The sequence below is a fragment of the Sphaeramia orbicularis genome, chromosome 13 (genome assembly GCF_902148855.1).
Source record: "Sphaeramia orbicularis chromosome 13, fSphaOr1.1, whole genome shotgun sequence".
Lineage (NCBI taxonomy): Eukaryota > Metazoa > Chordata > Actinopteri > Kurtiformes > Apogonidae > Sphaeramia > Sphaeramia orbicularis.
In genome coordinates this window covers 15,243,849-15,267,152 of record NC_043969.1, presented here as the reverse complement: position 1 = coordinate 15,267,152, position 23,304 = coordinate 15,243,849, and the positions used below count along the sequence as shown (strand labels likewise).

The window sequence follows — 23,304 nt, the reverse complement described above, 5'->3', positions numbered from 1 at the left end:
TACTTTATATATCTCTCTAACCCTTGGGGCATTCTCTTCAACTGCAGTTTTAGTGCAATTGATTATACCATACTCCTCTTCACCATTGCTCTTTCCCTGTCTCTGCCCCCAGCATACATCAACCACACACAGATACACATCTCTCTTTTCCTACTTCTCACTGTACCACTGTACTTTTTTTTTTTTTTTTTTCTGAGCATATCTTCCTACCTTTGCAGCAGACTGAAACAAGCCATGTGGTAGATGCACACACACATACACAAACACACACACACACACACACAAATATACGCGCACTGAATAGTCTAGTGCAAACAGGCAATAACACATACACTCTCATAATAGGCAAATCCTGTGAGACAAGAGGTCCAATCTGTGTTTAGAAGTGAGAGGAGAGGAGCATTCAAGAGAGAGCACACGCAATTTTACATCCTTTCCATCTCTTCTCTCACCCACTCTGTGTCTGCCTTCCTCTCTCTCTCTCTCTCTCTCTCTCTCTCTCTCTCTCCCTCTCTCTCTCTCCTCCTCTCCCTCAGACACACATACACACACACGTGCAAAGGCAGACCCCCCTCTCACACAGGAGTAGATAGAGAGCGGTGAAGAGCAGAAGGAGCTGGGTGGCAAGGAGAGAGACAGGAGGGCTGTTGTTGATTGAACAAAGCCAGGAAAGGAGTGCGCAGTCCTGGGGAGAACAGCAGCTGTGAAATGCCTCGGAGGGAGCCTGCCAGCTACTCCTGCAGAGACCTGAAGGTAAGCCTTGTGCACCGCTGATGAAGAGAAGCAGAGGAAGAGACAGAGAGAGGGGGGGTGGGGGGGTTGGGGGGTGGCAAAAGAGGAGAGGGGAGGCTTTAAAGCCACCGATGCATGGTACAAATGTGGATCTACGTCCAAGCTGCCTCCTCTCAATTTGTCTACGGATGGCAGTACATGCTGTGATTGCATTATGTGTTTCATTACACCACAAATCCCATCTGGAGTGGCTTGCCTGATAAAAAAGTGAGAGTGAAGACAGCCAGTGTAGATAGAAACAGATAGACAATGACAGCAGCAGAAGATGTGATTTGGAAATGCAAGACACTTCATGAACAAGCAAGGAAAAGGAAAGTGGTGATGGCAAAAGTGCATCCTTTCTCATGCCCATGCCATCCTGCTTTATCAGCTTGAGCCTTTTTCATCATATCTATCCGCCGTCATCTTATTACTGTTACTACTGCAGGGATCCATTGATCATCACCATGCACCTCCTTGCCCTCATGGCGAGGACAGGAATCAAAAAGGCAATAGATTTCTCTGACGCAAGCACAGAAAAGCCTGTAAACACTCCTGCTGTTTGTGCCTACTCGTGTGCTGTGCTTTAGTTCTCTCAGTGCAATGCAGGAGTTTTACAAGCGCAGCAGCAGGGGCTAACCCACAGCCAATGTGTATCTGTGTGTACTGTAAGTGCATGTGTGTGGGGGGAAAGGGGGTCTTGTACCAAAGACGCACAGCGCAGCATGTTTCTGCTCTGACACATCTTTATATGTTCAACAAAAGCAGAAGATAAAGCGGCGGACATGGGGTAGTGATAGCTGTTGGCAGTGTTTTCATGAATATTGTAGGCTACACCAAAAGCATTGAGGGAAAATCATTTATATTGATTCCCTTGAAACACTCTCTCTGGGTTGAGGATTAGGGCTGCTTGGTTTAATGTCTGATGTACACTACTAGCTCCAGTTCATTGCACTCTGCAGGACACACATCTCAAGAGTTGTTGCTGTAAAACTTTGATGACAATGCAGCTGGCTTAGCAGCTACATTAATCGAAGCGGGTTTTCCCAAACCTCCTGTCCTCCGTATTGCGTATTCAGGGAATGTAAAGACAATGTTAAGATGGTATGTGTTATAATTATTTTAGTAACCTTTCTCTGACACAGCCTAAGTACCAGCCACAGTAACATTATTACGCTACGTTATCAACAGTATAGAGTAGTTGTAGCAATTTCTTTGAAACACAACCTACCTAACTGTCATATTTCTGGCCACTTATATCACTATAATCTCCTATGACCCAGCTCACAGCCGGTTGAGCGGTGATTGTCTATTTAAACTAAAGGCAAGCGCAAATAGAAGAGATATAATGGTTGTGATGGGTGGCCTTTTGACCTTATTATCAGCGCCATCATTGAAGATGCAACTCAGCACTGTGTACTTCACACTGAGCTCCTGTTCACTTATTATACATGTCTTCATCTTGCTAACAAGTGGCCAAAAGAGGGCAAAGGACAGATATAATGCTCAGCAGGCTCTAAGGAGACTCTCAAAAGAGAAGACACTGTGAGTAATTAATTGGATCTGTTTATTTAGTCAAGACTGTGTGTCTCTAGGGGATGTTAGGAAAGCTCAGTTTTTCAAGCAGATCCACATTCTCTAATACCGCAGCAGCGCATTTGTGTCAAGAGCTTAGCCAAGCGTGAAGATTTTTTTAGTATTTAGTGCCCTGGAAAATGTGTGTATGTCAGAATACTGCATAAAAACCCAGTATTTTATAGGACAGCTGATAGGCTTACATGCAGATGCCTTATTTATATAACATTACTATATATTATGACTTCACTCTAGTTTGCGTTTCGAAAAAAATAAAACTTTTTGTGTAATTTAAATGCATAGCCATGCACTTACACAGTTGTATATCAAGTATATCAATACAGTCCACTCTCTATTTGTGATAAACAGATAAGAAGCATAACATTTTCAGCACAACTTAACAAACCTCCAAGGAAAATAATTCTGTATTGTTTGTGTGTCCATAAATCTTTGACTGATACAAATTCAAATTCAAGCAAAAACTGTTTTTAAGTGCTTACGGTCATCTCATCATACATATATTTTTCCCACCAATCTGTCAGGCAAGTTAATACAGCACATGGAGCTGCCGCTGTAACCTACAGAGAATGCAGCACAACAAACCTTCACCTTCTCTTTGGCAGACAGATGACTGTTTTTAGAGATCATCTCTTTGTTCTCTAATTGTCTGTTTGCACAGCACACCTATACTAACAACATGAAAGCAAAGATGCATGTGCACAAACATCTCATGCTGGATAAGAACAGAAAATACAATATGGTGCTTCAAGGGTGTTTGATGTAGCTGGAGCTGGATGATGTATGTATAAATTTAACAGGCAAATAAGTGAAAACAACAGATTCAGGTCACTTTGCCCTTAATGACGTGGACTGCAACATTATTTATACTCTTGGGCCTTTTTTTTTAAGGAATAACATTTATGCAGTTTGACTATATGATTACCCAAGGAAAGATTATTTGCTTTAATCTCCTTTAGATTATATTTTGACAATTGAAAAGGTTTTCCTCCATAAATCCCATGTCCAGGTTAACTGATTTTCAATGAGTACAGGAGAATCTTCATAATGGCCAGCATTCTTATCTGACAGCAGCAGCTTAGGTGAAATGAAAGTTTTACAGGGTCTCCTGCTACTGGCTTAGCCAGTGGGGCTCAAATAGCCTTCATCTGAAGTTGTTTTAATAGAGAATCCTTTATACTATGAGAACTCTTTTGTTCAGAATGGTAGGCGACAGCAGGGACGTTCTGCATTTATACACTATTGTTCATGTAGTAGATTACACCACTCGCTGTGTTAATTTGCTCAGGCTCTTATATTATCGAGTAACAGAACCTAAGAATAATGGACACTTTAATTGCATGCATTTTTTCCAAATACTTAAAATGAAACTTCCTCTCACTAATGCAGGGACACATATACTAAACTGAAGGGAAATCTACCCGCAATTAAAAAACAAATGCTGAAGATATATAAAACACACATGCCTCATTGTAACTATTTGAAAATGAAACACCCAGAGCCAATACTGGTTATCACTGCGGTACCATTAAGCTGTAGGATGAGAACATGTAAATGTCACCTTTCCGGCCTCTACTGCATCTGCAAGGACTTTTTCAGGTTTTACGTAAGCACATGTGAGCATCCATCACCCAGAGGAATCACATCTCTGTGCATTTGCAGCTCATTAACATGGATGAAAAATGAGAGACTGTATGGTTAGTACGGACAGTTTGTTTTTGGTTCTTTAAATGTTTTATATTAATAATGCTTTTTCTGCACGATATCACCCATTGCAGTAGCAGAGGTTACAGCTCATCACACAAGGATATAGTATTGTTAAAAAGTGCAGAGGTGCAGAAGATTTTCTTTGTTATTCCATTGCTTTATGAAAGTCATCTGAGAATTTATAACAAGAAACTGTGAACTCATAATCGCATTTTATTCTGACCTGGTATGTGCTGACTATAGGGAAGGAGGCTCCTCAAAGGGACAAGCACGGGGACACAGTCAACCATGTCAGGAATTCCAATCAAAACCATTTGACCTTTGGCTCCTCCAGCATTCACCGTGCACTGGCCGGCTCTGCAGCCCCGCCCCTCACCGCTCTCTTCCTGTCATGCTCCCACCATCCACCCATCCTCCCCTGCTCTCTACATAGGGGTGAAGCAGAGGGGTAATGAATCACATGCAGTATAGTAAAAATCAAATTTACAGATTACATTTGATGCATACAAATTACATAAGTGGCTTGATTTTTTTCCCCCTAGCTCTATTGTAAAATAATACTGCATATACAGCATGTTGTGCTACACACATTATTCATTCACACATACTTCCATCTTATTCCAATGGTCATATGTTTAGCCTTTGTTCTTTATGGCTAAGATGGAGTAGTGACATAGGGAATCTGGGATCTAAGCCGTAAATCACAACGAAAGCCTGACAGAAAAGCCTGATAGGAAAAAGAAACAGGGTATTGAGAAGCATGCCCACCCAACGTACCATATCTTACATCTCTCCCTCCCTCTGTGTCATGTTTTAGGCTAACATGGTTGAAGAGGGTGTTATTTGGCCCCGGTAGGTGTTGGGTTTTAATCCCATCCAAGCTCCACTCAGCAGCAACATGAAGTCAACTATGATGACTCAAAAGTGATCTGAAACGGGCATCAACGCTGGCTATTCTTGGCTTGTGTAACTGCACTTTTTTTTTCTAAGGGTGTGCGCGAAATGTACTGTAAGAAGGACGTTAAATGAGAGCAACAGAGAAGTACGAAGTGTGTGTTAGAGAGAGAGAGAGAGAGAGTGAGAGAGAGTTGGATGTATCATTAGGGAATGTGTGAGTGTGAATCAAATGTCTTGGTGCTGCAGTGTCACTCCAGAGAAGGTTATCCATGAGAAGGACATAACTGGATACACTCAGCTCTCTATCGGCCATAATGGGAAAAGGGGCGGGAGGGTTGGTATGAAGTTTGTGTGTGTATGTGAGTGCGCTGGGCCTGAAGCCAAACGCGCTGGGGACGTTTTTAGTCATTTGACCCCCCCGACCTCAAAGTGTCATAAGTGAGCAGCGATAGAGATGAATCCATGTTATTTTACGGGCCAGCCTTTGCCTTGGACATAATCATGACATGTCCAGTAACCACAGCTCTTCGCTTTCACTTAAGGGTAGGAGTGAGAGACGGCAGAGAATCAAGGAGAAAGTCCTAGCGCTGCCATGGCGAAGAAACACAGATTACAGATGAGCTGAAATGGCCCCGCAACTGTTGGTTTCTGCAAATGACTACGGTCGTTATTTTAATATTTAAAAGAAAGATAAGGTCTGTTTGAATTTTTCTTTTTCCACTTTCTCTTGCATTTTTTTTTTCTTGCGTCAGCACAGTTTGCAGTAGTTGATGAAGTGACAGAAAACTGCAAGCTATGACCTGAAAATCTATGGATGAGTGCCCACTAATAGTCAAATTTGTATTGTAAACTAGAGGATACAGCTGAGTTTGCAACATCTCACTGCCATTTGCAACCTTGTCAAGCTCAGCAGTAGAGTTTCAACAAAACAGAGGGACTGTACAATGTAAGAACTAATCCCAGGTGAATGCTTTATCTATTGAAAGGTTACTGATGTGCATGTTAGATATAATAAGACAGAACTTGCAGATTTACCCTTCCAGAAAAGCTAAGAATTTGAGGTTATGAAGCGTGTACCCAACTCAAGACAAGAAGCATTCTCAGCATGTCTGTTTGTGCAAAATAAGCGCATCTTAAGCAAGAAAGTATTTCTCAACACACAAGGAAAAAACCAAACTGATTACCTGGGGATAATGGGAAATAAAATTGCAGTTCAAAGAATGAGCCATTTTAAAACCAACCAAATATGTTGATCAAGTGAGAGTTATAATTCAGGTAATTGATCTGTTGCAGGGGTCTTAATGGAATAGGGATAAATATTAATGAAAACCTTGTCTTTGCTCATCTCCAAGGAACCTTTTTTTGCCTTTCGCAGCTGCGCACAAAGCTGACAACGTGAATTTCTGAAGTTCTGAAGACATAAACCTCAAAGCCTGCGTTAGTACAATATGAACCCTTTAGGGAAAAATTATAGAGCTTGGTTAGAAGGTTAGAAGCAAAAACAGACACATTTAGTAGTGGTGTGTACAGATTATTGTTTACAGCCTGCAGCATCAGCAAATACAGAAAATATATGTACTTTAGATATCCCTGAGGAAGCAGGTTCCCCAGTTTACTAGCACTCCTTTCCTCTAAGCACAACAGATGAGTGCTCTTGTTATCAGGACACAAACACAATTCAGCCAGAGCATTCTGTCACTCTCACAGTAACAAGATAAATGCTTGTTACCCTCTTAAAGCGCCAAGATAAAACACCCCAGCTGGGATCCATGTTCAAACACCTCTCATTTGGGCTCGTTGAGTCTGTTGATGAGAACACACACTGCAATCACGGTCTCGCTGAAAATACGCAAAGGCCTAGAGTTCACAAACATCCAGGTAGTCTTGTTTAATTCATAAGGACCTAAAATGAGTCACAAAGTAAGACCTTACAACCTTTTTAATGTATTCAGTGAGGCTTTTCAGAAGCTTTGTGTGTGTCTCATACCTCAGCTGTCCGTCTGTCTGTCGTTTTCCCTGCTCAGATGCCCGTCACGTCACTCTGCCCTTTGCTTTAGACCATCAATGTCAACACCACGTTCCTATGTGGCTCTGATTTCTGACGTGGCTTCCTCACTTCTCCATGATTGCCTATGAATTTCTCCCCTCACTTTGCTGCAATCAAATAGAGCAACATCAAAGACAGATGACAAAGAAATGTCGGATGTAGTTAAGGTCAAGAACTGGTAGCAAAAGTAATTTACCCATGTTCTTTTACTTGTTCAGCTACAGGCCCTGTGAATCCCTTCTTCTATTAGTAAATTAAAAGTGGTTGATTTTCAACAACACCCAGGGGTTCTATATATTAATTGTGGAGCTCCAAAGGTATTGTAAGATTTGCACTTTATCTGAGATTCCCCACACAATCACACCCTCTCTTCCTTCTGTAACTATAGCTATGGCTGTTATTAAACCCCACATCACAAAGAGACTTGAAAATGTTCTTTTTCTACTTCTCCTGTCACTTTGAACCTCACATAAAAAATGTTTAAAAATACCTTGTTTTGTCATAAATCTTCGCACTGGAGAACTACTCTTTAAAACCTCATCACACATATTGTTGAATGTCACGTCATGTAGACACTAGAGTGGAGCTAAAAACAGCCACAAAGGCTATAACACAACCTGTGCCAACTTTAGATTGAATGTAAACCAACAGAGGCTATACTATTTTGGCACAGGAAAATAAAACTATTTATCTGTTATTTTTCAATAGAATATCAGCTGTTCATGGTAGTAATAACAGCATCAGATCTGAAGGAAGATGTGGCCGTGGTTGAGCAGTGTGTTTCTATAAAAGGGGTTGTATATCCGTATTTATCTTTGCATATGTGTGTCTGCATGTGGGCACATGTAGCCACAGCAACTGTCAATGCTGGCAATGATGAGCCTGCTCTTTGGGAGGATGATGCTGTTAAAAATGCTGCAGCTGAGGCTGCTTCATTGTACACGCAAATTAGGCAACAGCATGCTTTGGGTCTCTTACCATGTAATGTTATCAGCCATTCAGCTGTGCCAGCAAGGGGCATGTTATGCAAAATAGATTTTTTAACCATTTACAGGATGGTTTGAAAGACTCAGCTCACAGCAAAGTTCAAAAACAGCAATGCAGTATTTGTAGAATGGGGTGTCTGTGAATAGTATAGTCACTTAGCTGTTACAATGTCATTATTCATAGAAAAAAAATCACTACAGCTTCATATGTAAACTATGTAAACAATAAAGTGAAAGGGTAAGGTATTGGTCAGTGATGAATGAACAAATTAAAAGTGACTGAAAGCATGAGGCAGGACTTTACTAACACAAGAAACCACAATATCCGACAAACCCACATAGTTTGCTTGTTAGATGACAACAAACACCCACCTACAATCCTTCGATTTCTACAACAGACCCATCCAAGGACTGGATCACAGGTCTTGTAGATTTTTTTATTTTTTTTTTTTTTTTCTCCTGCCTCATAAATGGCTTACGTGTGTGCAGGGATTTGGTAAGAAAACACCTTTGCAAACATAATATACAAAAAATTACAACCATTACAATCAGAAGTATCTTACTTTATTGACGATTTGACCTTTTAAAACTCATAGTTCAAATTGCCTGTGTGCATTTCTATGGGTTCTAATTACACCATCTGGTAGATATTGACATATTGACAAATTGAAGCAATTTAAATGGCTTCTAGAAAACAAAGTGCCTAGGGAGTAGGACCATACATCACAACACACCATTGTTAGTGTAGACATGAATGTACCTATAGCTGATGGTTGAAAGGTTGAAAAGCTTAGTGGATAAAGCATGTGTTCCTGCTTTGAGGCGCTGTAGCCTTGTCCTCTTCTATTTCATTCTGGATGATTTGGAAAGAAGGTCATTCTACTGCTGCTGCTGCAATTCCATCTAAATACATGCACATATATAAAAGTGGTTATGTTTTATATATACCTGATTTGATGCTAATGTACTTCATTTTGTCTTATAGGTGTTGAGCTGCAGTTGAGGATGGCAGGAGATTCTCGAGTCCTCATGGACCACAACATGGAGATAGGAGTCACACCTGCACAGGTAAACTCAACCCCATGTCGTACTGTTACTACAGCCACTACAAAGTCAGGAGAAAAAGGAAGATTACATGAGACAAAGGCCGTGTAGTGGTGGGAAAGAAAATAAATACAAAGAATGGTGAGAATACTGAAGACGATAAAGTCTGATACAGTGCAGATGCGCTCTATAGGTACCTTAGAAATTAAATAAGCAGAAGAATTGATTGAATTGTAACCAGACCTGTTTATCTTGTGCAGAAAGGTTTAGTTTATTTGGCAGTGGAGAGAGAAATAAAAGGCAACCCACACACTCCCAGTAAAGGGTGTGATTAGGGTTAGGATTGAATGGATATCTGTCTATATTCCTGAACTTATCAAAACTTAGACTGTTTATGCAAGTGCAACCAAGATCTCATTGAAAGCATGAACCCCCCACTTACTGCCACACAGGGGGAACTAATGAATTTGTTTATGGTCTATCACCCAAGGGACTGTATCGACTACAAAGGCCAAAGAATGGGCAACACTGCTTGTGACAGCTTCATCTATCACTCAATTAGCCCCAGTCAAATGTGTGGAAATGAACGGCCTCCTTTGGTATTCATTCATTTAAAAACTGCATAATAGGGATTAACAACAATTCAGAAATAGTACTGTGTACACAAAGTGATCTTGTCAGTAAAGATTAGGAATCTAAAGAGGGTCGGCTGACTGTGTCCTGGGACTATATTGGAACCGATACCCGTGAGCTCTGTTGGTAATAAGGGAGCCAATTCCTCATCTGGTGAATGCACTGTCATCAAGCCACTAATTGTGATGCCAATCAATAAGCATTGTCTTTCAATTCCTCTTCGTTAAAATGGTCCTTAAAAGGGATCACTTCAAATCAATATCTGAAAATTCAATACATGCAGCTATGATCAACTGTGCTTGTACAAATGGCCTCAGCAAACACCGTCTGACATCTCAATGGAGCTCGCTGGTCTAGAGTAAACCAGTCTGACATATTTTTGTGATCAAGGCTCCACAATCCTAGGCACTACAAGGACATTGTGGTACCTTGTATTATATCCTTCTCTGAGCCAGACTGTGAGAATGATTGTCTTGGTGATAGAGCAAAAGATGAGTGAGCAAAGGCAATAGGATGTAACTTTCTTGGTGATGTTACTTTGACCCTGGAGAGATAGATCACAGGTGTCAGATTAGCAGAACAATTCAGAGGGCATATAGGCTGTTTTCTTGCCTCGACACAATGTGTTTCAATTATCAAGTAAGATTGGAAAGTGTCAGTCTGCTGCCAGCGTGTCCTTGATCTCCTTCAAAGGTACCTTACAACTGTCCTTCTGTCTAACTGTATCTGTCCTAGAAAAGAGGCTGAGCAACCCCAGTCCTTTTTTGTATCCTTAAGGGTTCTTCTACAGACCCTTATTGGAAAGCAACATGTTCCTGCCAAGGCAAACGCTTATCTTTTTATGCATTCGATAGGATCGAAGATGAGTTTCTGTTCCTATCCAGATTTGCCAATGTGCCATAGGGTGTAAAGGGAGGGAACACAGGGGACAGGGAGGGAGGCAGGGCACAGCTGTGGAGCCAGATCGCCTCGCTGGAGCTGGGCCAACACTGACAAAGGCCTAGCCGTCCTTGTGTTCTAGTTGTGTCCTTACTCTCCTTTTCTTTAACACATATTGAGACACCTATGGTGTCATTGTGGAGCACAGTGCAGTGATTCTATAACAGCTCTTTGTTTTATTTACATTTTAATTCTATGTGTCTTACCTTTCAGCAGGATACAACAGTGTAAAAACAGAAAAAAATCAGTTTAAACAACTAGATACAACAATATTAGGGAAAAGGATGTCTATGTTAATACTTACATGCAGAGAAAATGTAAATTGAAGTTTTTGCCCATGTTACTTTTCCTCTTTCTTTATCTTTGCTCTTCTACGTAGGTCAAGAAGCTTCCTAAACACCTGCGGGAAGCTCAGATATCGACAGAGCGAACCCACTTGATTTCTGATCCTGCAAAGAAGCCACGGCAGCGGTACGTGCAGAAGGACGGCAAGTGCAATGTTCATCACGGAAATGTGCAAGAGACCTACCGTTACCTCAGTGACTTATTCACGACACTGGTGGACCTACGTTGGCGTCTTAGTTTCTTCATTTTTACTTTGGTCTATGTAGTCAACTGGCTTTTCTTTGGCTTTCTGTGGTGGCTGATTGCACTCATCCGTGGGGATCTGTTGCATGCTGATGAGGAGGGCTGGACCCCCTGTGTGGAAAACCTCAACAGTTTTGTCTCAGCTTTCCTATTCTCCATTGAGACAGAGACAACCATCGGGTATGGGTATCGCGTAATCACAGAAAAATGCCCTGAAGGCATCATACTTCTTTTGGTGCAGGCCATCTTGGGTTCCATTGTTAACGCCATGATGGTGGGGTGCATGTTTGTGAAGATCTCACAGCCAAAGAACCGTGCCGAGACCCTCATGTTCTCACATAAAGCTGTCATATCTGTGAGAGACAACAAGATGTGCCTGATGTTTCGGGTGGGGGACCTGAGGAACTCTCACATTGTGGAGGCGTCAATCCGAGCGAAGCTGATCCGCTCGCAGCAAACCAAGGAAGGGGAGTTCATCCCACTCAACCAGACTGACATAAACATCGGCTTTGACACGGGAGATGACCGCCTGTTTCTGGTGTCACCGCTCATCATCTCTCATGAGATCAATGAGAAGAGCCCCTTCTGGGAGATGTCACTGGCGCAAATGGAGAAGGAAGAGTTTGAGATCGTTGTTATCCTTGAGGGCATGGTGGAGGCTACAGGTATGATGTTTGGTTTGATAATGAGATACAGGAGGATGGAGAGGGGAGAGGTGGGATCGGAATAAATATTTATGTCACAGATAAAGGGAGATGGAAAATGATGACGTGTAGGATGCAGGAAGTGAGCTGAGTGGGAGGAATGGGATGATAGCTAAATGGATGGATAGACACAAGAGGCTCATGTGAAAAAGATGTATTGTTTTAGGAGATAACTACCTGCATGTACCACACACAGTTAGCAAATAATATTTTAATGGATGGAAAAAAAAGTGAGAGAGACTTTAATGTCAAGGGATAATTGACACTGCAGATAAGAGTTTGATGATGCTAATGCACCCTGCTACAAAGTAAGTTTGCACCACAATGCATTAACAGTTCCATAATTGTTGACCAAACTATACTTTAAGGAAACTGGGATCATGTTTTCCACAACATATTATTTTCCAGACGCCTCAAAGTATTTATTTCTCATCAGTTGAGACCAAAAGCTCCGCGCTGTCTGTTGCAACCGCCTCGCAAATGTTTCTCTGTACTCTCTGCAACCCGCATTTCCACTGTTGCTACTTAGGTTATGTCTTTGATATTGTTTATTTCAAAATGAAAAAAGTGTAGCTACCCACACTGCTGGTCGGTGTTTTGGGTTGAGGCCAAGCGGTCCTGAAAAGCGCTCCAGGCGTGCAGACTTGATCAGGCGTTTCTGTAAAGTTCCACAAAGCAAAGTATAAAACTGTGAAGAACATGGTGCTATTGTAAAGTGAACACTGAAGAGTAAATAACAGCAGATTACGATGTCAACCGTGTCATTGGAACAAATTAACCCGTCATGTTTTTTTCATGTAGTGTTTAAAGCTAGTGTCCTTTTGGGGGGAAAAAATTGGAGTTTTAATATCATGCTGGCCCACAGCTATCTGTTAATTTGCTGTTCTAATGTGCTTTCAGCAGAGGATTGGCTAAATTAGGTATTGTTTATATGCTTAAGCTGCATTGTTTATTAGCCTTTGTTCAAGAACTAATTAAAATACACTCATTTTAAATACAATGCATTATACATGTTACTAATTTACTTTATTGAATATCATCATCCTGCATCAATAAATGAGGTGTGCTCATGGATACACAATTGCCTTTATAAAACATACACCTCTCTCATGCAATCAGGCATGGCTTTGCATGCATCTGAACATTTCTGCTCTATTTCATTTCTGATTTTTTTATTTCATTTTTTTTCCCCCTCCAAAGCACCCGTAGTCATCATGCTTCCTGCTCACGCTGCTGGATACTTGACTCAGGCATTAAATCACCTTTCGCTTCAACAGTAGAGACAATGGCATCATGCAGGGGTGATGTCGTCAGCGTCCTTGACCGCTAGGCACTGGACTAATCTGACCATGTAGCTTCCAACCCACTCCCTTCCTCTCATACGCTTAATCATAATTACTATTAAGATCACAGAGTACACGGTTGAGGAGATAAAAGAAACATAATCTAGCCTTTTTTTCAAGTTTTTATGATGTGCTTAAATCAGAATGATAGAAAATATTCCTGATGAGATCACTAGATCACTTTCAATGTAGTTATTATATGTCATTCTAGTTCTACAATGGGCACAAAATAATATTCCCCTGATTTGACAGGAAGCATAAAAAGCTATAGGAGTGATAATATATAAACCTCTCAATAACTTCATTTTGTCTCGAAAAAGCTGCCAGTAAACATTTATTGGTCCACATCAGGCATGTGATAGTCTCATTCATTCAGCCCAGCAGAGAAAGATGCTTAGTCACATATTTTCCATATCACAAGTCAGTTGTGAAATTTCGCATCATCATCGAGTCGAGTGGAGTTTAGCACTGAAAACTGTTCACCACCAGAGATGGAGAACCCTTGCTCCCTATTCATTAAAACACCTAAGATAATTAAACTTGTTAAAATGTCTTTATACTGTACAGTTAATTACATTTTCTCAGTAAATGCATCATTCAGTGGACTTGCACGGTGTCACCACAGAGTAAATTTATCAGTTCCATCTAATACTGATTTAATTTTAAGATAGCGAAACATATTACTCTAATTGCCTATAAAAGCATCAACTTCTATTTTATGTTCAGAATAACTGATAAAAATAGATCACAGACATCAAAAGCCTATAAATAAACCATAAAACAAACATCTTTTTGTACTTAGAACATTATTTTATTTACATCTATGTGCAGACAATAAGTGTAGGTAGTTTCACTCATTTAAACCTCAGCACAGTCATGTACTTAATATTCTTTATTTTTTTTTAGTTATTTAATTATAATAATTCAAATGCATTATCCCTTCTTGTAAATGCTTGTCTTTCATCACATCTGCTGTCTTTTGTTAAAATAATGTGCACTTTGAAAAAACTATGTTGAAATACTGATAGAGAATATATTCATCATGTTCATCTTGGTGCTAATTAGCTCAGTTTATGCCATGATTAGAAAATGTGTCACCAGCCCTCGGTTTTAGAAGTGGTAAGGAATTCATTAGATATGATAGAATCACTTGTGGTCGTCTAGGAAGCCAGACTGAATTTTCTGGCAGCACAGATGTAGATGTCACATCCCTGGCCTTTAGACGATGCACTGCCAACATTTTTTTTTTATATATATAATTATTCATTACAACAGACTCATTTTTAAACCACTAACAAAAGCACTCTTTTTGTTTCACAAAGTTTCATAATTAAATAAAAATTAAGATGCAGTTTAATAACCTTGTGCGTGTCATTGTTACAGACAACAAGCCTTATTTTTTATTTATTTTTTTATTACTGAGGTGTGGCTGAAGATAAAGCGGCTCTCAGGCTGTTTTGTTCTTTGGTTTTCTTAAATTATTTATATATAAAATAAGACCTGCTTTGTGCCACTTCCCAGAATCCAGAAAGCATCTTCCATCAATGTTGTTGCTGTATAAAGTAGATTGCCTGTGCTCTTGTCTTTTGTATTATGGACAATACATCTAAAGTGATACATGTAGGGCTCAAAAGGAAGTCTTATAAATGGTTACTAGTACTGGCTTGTGTCAGAGAAAAGAGGATACTCTGTGAGTTGATACCATGCATACAGAGAAAACAATCTCTTGAAATAGAGATATGAACTTTTGTTTGTTTTTTTCTTGTTTTTGTGGGTTTTTTTGGTTGCTGTTTTTTCTTGTTTGTTTTTTTACATTTCATTTTCCTATTTTTATTGATATATTTTCTTATAATTATATCCTGTTGTATCACTGTAAAATGTTTAATGGGTGAAAAGACAGAAAAAACAATAAAAATGAATCACAAAAAAAAGAAATAGAAATATGAACATAAAAATAAGCAGATTTAACACAGCAATCTTTAGAATCCACTACATTTGGCATTTTACACTTCAATTTTTGTTCATCACAACATATTTTTTTGATTATTGCTGAAGCATTGATTTCATACTTAGAGTGAACACCCATTTTACTCCCAAACTGTCATTGTTGTCATGAAACTCCCTAGAGTCACATTTCAGGTGTTCTGTACATACACCGCATGACATTTTTAAGCTTAGTCAGCACAGGGTATGTAAGTATTTCCTGGAGGCCATGGGTGGGACACCAACATCATCACAGTGTAAACAAATAATAATTAAAAAATGCAAAACAAAGGAGCATGTGAAGTCTTTGTCATACTACAGACCATTTTTTAGTTTGGAAATTAAGCATTGATCTCTATATGGGGATCCAAGTAAATGGAATGAAATGAAATATTTACTTTCCTGGGGGCCACAATTTATTTTATATCAACTTATCTCTATACTTACAGGAGAACAATCTTAAATAATTCAGGCTATGTGTGACAAAAATAATAATAAAATGTCTACTGACTAAACATAAAAATTTCCCAGCTCAGCTTTAGGTGCAAGGAACTGAATATGTGAATGCAAACTACGCACAGACTTAGTATTTTGCATACTGGCATTGACGTGACCACCTACAAGCACACTTCAAGCTCAGCAAAGAAGAGATTGTGAAGTGATGGTGGTGACGTCCCCCAAGGAGAGAGGTCTGATTCATGGCTTACAGGTGGATGCTTGGGTGGAGGTGGGGTTAGTGTAAGGGTTACATGAAAAGAGCAGCAGCAGAAGCGCGTGACTGCAGCTGTTGGTCCTGCAGTGATACTTTGACATTATGTCTCATCAAAGCCAGTATTGTTAAGGTGAAACTAAAAACACTAGGGATGTTTTTTTTTTTTTTTTGTCTTTTTCCATTTTCTTCTGCCAGTAAATCACTCACAGTCCTGGAAATGACACACCCAGATGGAAAACAACCACAATATATTAGTCTAATAAACTAAAATATTTGCTTTTGGAAAAATCTGTCTTTTGCATTAATCAAACATAATAAATATTATGTTGGAGGTGTTTTACATTTGCATTAAAAATGCTCTTAATCTAACTAAGCTCAAGAAAAAGGATTAAGGGATAGACAACAAGATAAGAAGATGAAGGTAATGCACTTATTACAAAGGTAAATGATCATACTAACCTTCGTTACCTTAGAAACACAACCTACTCTCAAATTAATGCTGCAAATAAAGAAAGAGAAAGAAAGAACCCCTATTTGTTCGTCTTTTTGCTAAAATACTGTTTAACAGCAACAGGGTTAGACTAAAAGACTAAGGCTCAAATAGTCTTACCAACCAAAGACTAAACGTAAATATACCTAAAAAAAAAAAATGTATGTATTGAAATACTCAATTATAATTATAGACTATGAGATAACACTGATGGGAACATTTACATAAAGGGGTCATATTCTGCTAAACCCACTTCTATTATTTTTATTATTTATTTTTATTTATGTATTCATATTTACACTTTTATTACATTTATTTGTGTATTTGGGGACCCTAATAGTTCAAAAAGTTTGAATTTGAACCCTCCAGGTGCTGCTAAGCTACCTTTATATTAATATTGGTAAAAAAATTTGTGGATTTCTAAAACCCTTTTTATTTCTGCTTAATTTGTTACATCACAACATTTGCACATATAAGGTCAAGACTTGGGACGAACATTTCACCAAGTACGCCATAACTGTTTGTCAGCAGCAGTGGTTGTAGTGCATACTGAAAATATGTCCAAACTTCGAGCCGATTACATAAAATGTTCGGGTGCTGGTTGAACGGGACAGAGCAGCACAGCCAACAACCTGGAGGGGGTGGGGCCTGAAGTGGCTCATTTGCATTTAAAGGGCCAGCACTCAAAACGACCTTTCTGATGTCATTACTCAGAAATAGGGTTGAAGATGGGCCTACATCAAAGCGTGATTCAGGGCATAGCAACGTGATTGTAAGGCTATTTATTATATTCCAAAATATTGGTCCTATCAACTTGCCATTTTACTAGTCTCTTCCTTGACCATAAATACAGAAGTATGCCAAACTGCAGCAGTCAGCTCTTTCCGGATTTTGTGTGATGCCCTTGACACACACACAGACATATACACACTCACTTCCTTTCTATAATGTAAGATGCATTGTGATGTAGGCCTCTATAATCCTGTTTCAGAAAACTTAACTTATTTTTTTTCTACTGCTAGAGGCTACTACGTTCATATTATCCCTTTTAAAACCACTTTGTTCATTTCAACATAACAGTACAAGCAAGCATAGTAAAAGAGAACAGTACTACAACTACTACACAGAGCTGTAGTGTGATGTATTCCATGCATGTGAATTGTAAAATGTGAAAGAAATGTAAAGCTTTGCACCTCCATGGAGGAAAGTGCTGCATTTTTGTGCTGACAAAGGTCTGTACATGTATTCAGTATCCATGTTTTAGCTGAGAACATTATTAGATCTACATGTTATGCTTTCAGAAGACTGAAAAAAGCAACCAAGGTTGTCATCCAAAAAAGAATAGGACTTCAGTTACCTTGTGAATTACAATGGCTGGTGCTCAGCATTAAGTGTCTGAAGTGTCTCCTACACACAGCAGCCACGGCTGACTTTTACTGCTAAAGCACAACTACATAAGTATTCTCTATGACAAAGGAAATGTTCAGGAGCCAGTGCTGCATCAGGACATTTTATTCCTGCTGATAAAAATGATTAAACATCTGTCCTTCACCATGGACAATTTGGTATTCTTAACAATAAAATACTCTTAAACACACTGTAATATTTGTGTGCAATGTACATCTTTGATCTAGAATCTAACTAAACAATTTAAAACCAACATGTCAAACTAAGAACAAATCACCAAGACACTACAGAAAGCCCTTTCATTAGGAGCAGAACAGCTCTATATTGTCTTTGATGATCTATAGCTGCAGAAATAACAAATATTTCACAAGTTAAATGTGGAAACTAGGCCACTAATTTCCAGAGGGAAAGCTGAAGAAAAGGTGACATCACACGCCATATCAGTTTGGCATCTCGATCTATTTTAGGTCATATATTTGATGTTATTGGTAATGTTATGTATTCACATGAAAGCACATTATGTAATGGTGAGGAGATTGGTTTATGAAGTGTCAGATGCTTTAAGTTTAAAGTGATATTTCACCCCAAAATATATCTTACAGATTTGAATTAAAGTCAGTTACACTGTTCTTTAGCTGTGGTCAGTGTGTGGATACTTCATAGAATCACCTGAGTGAGCTTTGTGTTATAAAAAATGGAAAATAAGGTCATGTATACTTGGAGCTGGGTACTTATAGAAACAAATATTTCCCCACCTGCGTTTTCAGTAACAACATCTACACATCAGATCATTTTCAGAAAAGTTTTCATCTATATAAATCAGTGTTCCTACAGGTTTCTACAAGTTAAATTTAAGATTTTTTAAGACTACACAGAACAGAACTTATCCTGATGTCTATTTCACAGCATATTTCACAGACATACGGGAAAAAATTTGTGACTCCTACAATTCAGGAAAATGTATTTATTTACTCTAATACCTTGATTCCCAGTCATTTCTCTGTGAAGTTTCCATAATTGGTTCCTAATTTCAATATAAATTGTCAGGTTGGAATGGGTGAAACTGAGTCGACTAACACTTTCTTTGCAGCTTGGACATGTCCCAGACACATTTAAACACAATATAGCAAAAAAAGTTTATGGCAACATAACTTAAGACCCACCATATCAAAGTTTATACCTTTTAAAGACTTTTTTTAAGGTATTAAATGCAAATTTGTAAATTCAAAACTTTTAAGACTTTTTAAAACCCTAATAAATACACTGTGGAGTGCTGTCATGAGGTGAGGGCTAGGATAAACAAAGGTCGAAAACATGATAATAATTCTTTTTTTTTTTTTTTTTTGGTCACATACTGTGACATTCAGGACCCCAAAAAACTCAATTTCTTGCCGTACACATACAAGCACAAAAACTAAATCTCCACTTTAGTTGCACTTTTCAGAAATGATCCATTTCAGTGACCTAAACCAGAGTTTTCATGTGGATGAAAGCCAAAAATGCATAAAAAAATTATAAGATTTCCAGATACCCAGTGACATGTACACATAACATAATATTCACAATTATGTAATGTATGTTTTTTTGTTTAATATTGAGACTAGAATATATTTTAAGGAGGATGTGCTTGACTGATATTGACTGATACAAGCATGCTAGCAAACCTTTATATGAGATGCACTTTTATCATCATTTATCACATTTATTTAGCTTTTCTTTCTTGAAATGCAGGATATCCTTCATGGGAGCATGGCAGTGTACCCTTTTTACTCTAGGCATTAATTTTACATAATGTTTGCCGAGCTAATTTAAGTCCACAACACAGAAATTTGTAGCTAGCCCGCTAGCTGCTAATGAGATCATCTGTTCCCACTGAATTTAGGACTCATTCCTCATGGTGACACTGGGGTGTCAAGTTTGTTAATTGTGAGTTTCAATGTATTCTTTCTTGTAGAATTAATACAGTTTTCATCGGAGATATGTTCTAGAGGTGAAGAAAACATATGCTACATTTAATTATTGGGAACAGTTTGTGGGTCCTGGTGTTGTGAATGCTAGCTTACTAAAACAGCTTACTCTGAATGTATGTAAGCCATTATTAATTTTATTGGTTACACTTGTGTTTTTCCAACTCTAAACAAACAGACAAACACTTTCCTTAAATAGACCAGGAGCAAAAGAAAAAAGTTGTTTTTCCGACACCAGCAAAACAGAACTTTGGCCTTTTTCTGATTTGTTTTCTGGCAAAAACACAACTCAAAAAAGATTCAAAAAATGACACTCCTGTTACCAATCAGCTTACTCTTAATGTATGTAAGCCATTATTAATTTTATTGGTTACGCTTGTGTTTTTCCAACTCTAAACAAACAGACAAACACTTTCCTTAAATAGACCAGGAGCAAAAGAAAAAGTTGTTTTTCCGACACTAGCAAAACAGAACTTTGGCCTTTTTCTGACTTGTTTTCTGGCAAAAACACAACTCAAAAAAGATTCAAAAAATGACACTCCTGTTACCAATCAGCTGTGCAAATTGAACATGTATTTTAAGAAGTGAATAAGACTGTCATTACAATCGTGATATAAAAAAGTAAAGATGATGGGTGAGTGGTTCTAGCTTATTTGTGTGTAGTTCCTGTTTATTCTATAACCATGAATAATTTACTGATGCTGTCTCCCTTTCTTCCTACACCTTTTTCCATCTCTGTGTGTTTTTCTGTCCACTCTCATTGTGTGCATGTGTCTGTCTCTCATACCCTTTATTTATTTTTTTATTTTTTCAATTTCTTCAACATAATAACATTGTGTGCATGTGTGTGCATGTGGACACACCTTATCCATACCTGAAACAGGGATGACCTGTCAGGCGCGAAGTTCCTACCTGGACACAGAGGTGCTTTGGGGCTACCGCTTCACCCCCGTTCTCTCCCTGGAAAAGGGCTTCTACGAGGTCGACTACAACAACTTCCACGATGTGTACGAGACCAACACCCCTACCTGCAGCGCCAAGGAGCTAGCTGCTAAGCTTCGGGAGGGGCCCCTATTGCCTCAGCTTTCTCTTCTTAGCCCTGAGCCCAAAATGCACACTTTTGACCCCTTAGACCGCCTGTCCAAAGGGGACCCACTTACCCAGGATGAGGACAAAGACGAGAGAGATTCAGGGGGTGACAGAGGAGAGACCAATGGCTCAGCCGCTGCTTTGGAGGAGCCGCCCCTGCCTGATGGACTGCCTGACTGATGGCCGAATCAGCTAAAACACCAGCAAAGACTGGACTAGAGGACAGGACAATATAATGCTTCATTTAGTCAATGGCCAGCTTGTTCCATTGCAGTGCTTGGAGATACGAGACATCTTTCTCCAACACCTGACTCATGCAATACTCCTCTACTAGAGTGTCAATCTAGTATAGATTGTTTTTAGACACGTAAGTATACATACACGGACACACACGTACAATATCTATATAAAGGTTGGTGGTTCAGATTGTGTTTTTATAATCGCAATGACCACTTTCAGCTATAACAGCTCAAGTTGTATAATGTAAACTTGAGCGGAAACTGGTAGCCATGACAGAGTACCATGGGCTTATTATGGATACACCAATATTCTCATATACAGTGTGTTAATTCAGCTTTATTTAAGCAGCGTAACAGTCTCATAATTCAGCTTAACATCTGACAGCAGCTTGTGCGTGGTAACAGAACCTTATTATTGATTCATTTTTAAATGTGGGAGATCATTATTTCCTTACTGTATGTGTGTTATTCTGTGTCCAAGCCCCCTTAACTTGGAGGAAATACAGCGTCTATTTTGCATAGGCAAGAGAAGTTGTAGAAAATCACTCTGAGAGGCAACATGTACTGGCAGAAACAAACTAGTTCTGTTTTCTTTGGCTTTTCCACATGGTCGTGCTGTCTTGAATACTCTCATTGTATGTGTCTGATTGTCTCTCCAACACCTTGCCCCAAAAGTAAGCAGCTAGTACCTCATTTTGATACTCATTTTCAGGGTTTAAAATGAACATTAACAACTACACATATGTTGGTAATGTTTGTATGTGCTATTTTGGAAAAACCCTGACTGGTTTAAGATTTAATTCCCATTCCCACTATACTAACTAACTAAAACATTAATTCAATGCCCTTTTCTTGGTACATAAAGCACAATTTCCCAAGAGATGATAACACCACGCTGACCTAACCGCCCACCTCGCCTCGCTACTGGCTGATGCATGTCAGTCCTAGTTAAAAGTGACATTCAAATGTAGATTCAAATATTTTATATGAAATATTTATTCTCAGCCGCTATTTGAAATGTTCTTGATTTTTTTATACACTGTACACATGAATATTTCAGAAATGCTCCACAAGCTAAATGAAATGACCCATGTATCCATTTGTGTTTGTTTTCTTTTTATTTTGAAATATTTAAGAGATATTCCACCTGGAGATTTTTCAGTGGCATTATAGACATGTTTACGGACGAAAGAAGGAAATTATATTCTGTCCACTAACTTTTACATCTGCCCATCATTTGGATTAGTTTTTGTCAATTTTAAACCATATCTTATTATTGAAGGCCTCCTTTGCACAGACATACTTAATTCATCCTTCACTTTGGCCCCTGGATCTTTTGCTTGATGTAGTTTATGACAGTCACATCTGTTTTGGAAGCTGACACTTGGCTGTGGGGGCCATAGCCTACAATACTTTGTGGATTTTATTCAAAGAGACACGTGTCAGAGCTTGCATGCATGAATATCCCCAAATGCCCTCCCCCTCCATTGCTGAGTAAGTTTAATACAGTAACAAATACAGGGTATTTTTTAGGCATGCAAATTATGAGATTTCTACACTATATTATGAGTTAATGTAATATTACTGAAATATTATTTGTTGAAAGAAAAAGAGATTCCTGATACTTTAAAATCTCCCACTCCCCAATTCAGTGTTTTTGTTTTTTGTCTTCTAACAGATGCTTGCCCAATCAATGTGTTTATTTCAGTGTGACATTATAGCATCTTACTATGTATTCCATTTGCTAAATGATACGTTTGTCATTAGAGAGAGATCATCTTTCATTGCTGGAATGTCATCTGTTTTCTGTGTGTTCTCATGGGAATAAACATAATATGGCCGAAAGAACAGCATGTTCCTGTTAAATAATGTGTGCATGCATGAGTGAGTGAGTGTACGTGTTTGTGTGTGTGTGTGTGTGTGTGTGTGTGTGCGTGTTACTTTGCACATGCACATAACCTTGCAACTGAGGATTGAAAAGTACCTTAGTTTAGACCAACAGATTGTTAAAAGATTAATGATAGGACCATGAACTTTGTTAGCTTAAGTGTGACAAAATGAAAGATTTTTAGTTATTGCTCCGGGTAAAACAAGTGTCTTACATAAACGTTACCTGAAAAGTGGATTAGCCATGCACCAAGTTATGAAAACACGACTTAATTATC

At 38.9% G+C, this 23,304-nt stretch overlaps 1 protein-coding gene across 1 annotated transcript; it reads left to right on the top strand.

The window, feature by feature from the left end:
- Positions 1-392: 392 nt before the first annotated feature.
- On the top strand, positions 393-22,989 carry kcnj5 (potassium inwardly rectifying channel subfamily J member 5). Its single transcript, XM_030152354.1, has 4 exons — positions 393-753; positions 8,987-9,069; positions 10,997-11,870; positions 20,695-22,989. Exons 2-4 carry the CDS (start codon positions 9,007-9,009, stop codon positions 21,078-21,080), a joined length of 1,323 nt encoding a protein of 440 aa, XP_030008214.1. The 5' UTR covers positions 393-753; positions 8,987-9,006; the 3' UTR covers positions 21,081-22,989.
- The last annotated feature ends 315 nt before the right edge of the window (positions 22,990-23,304 follow it).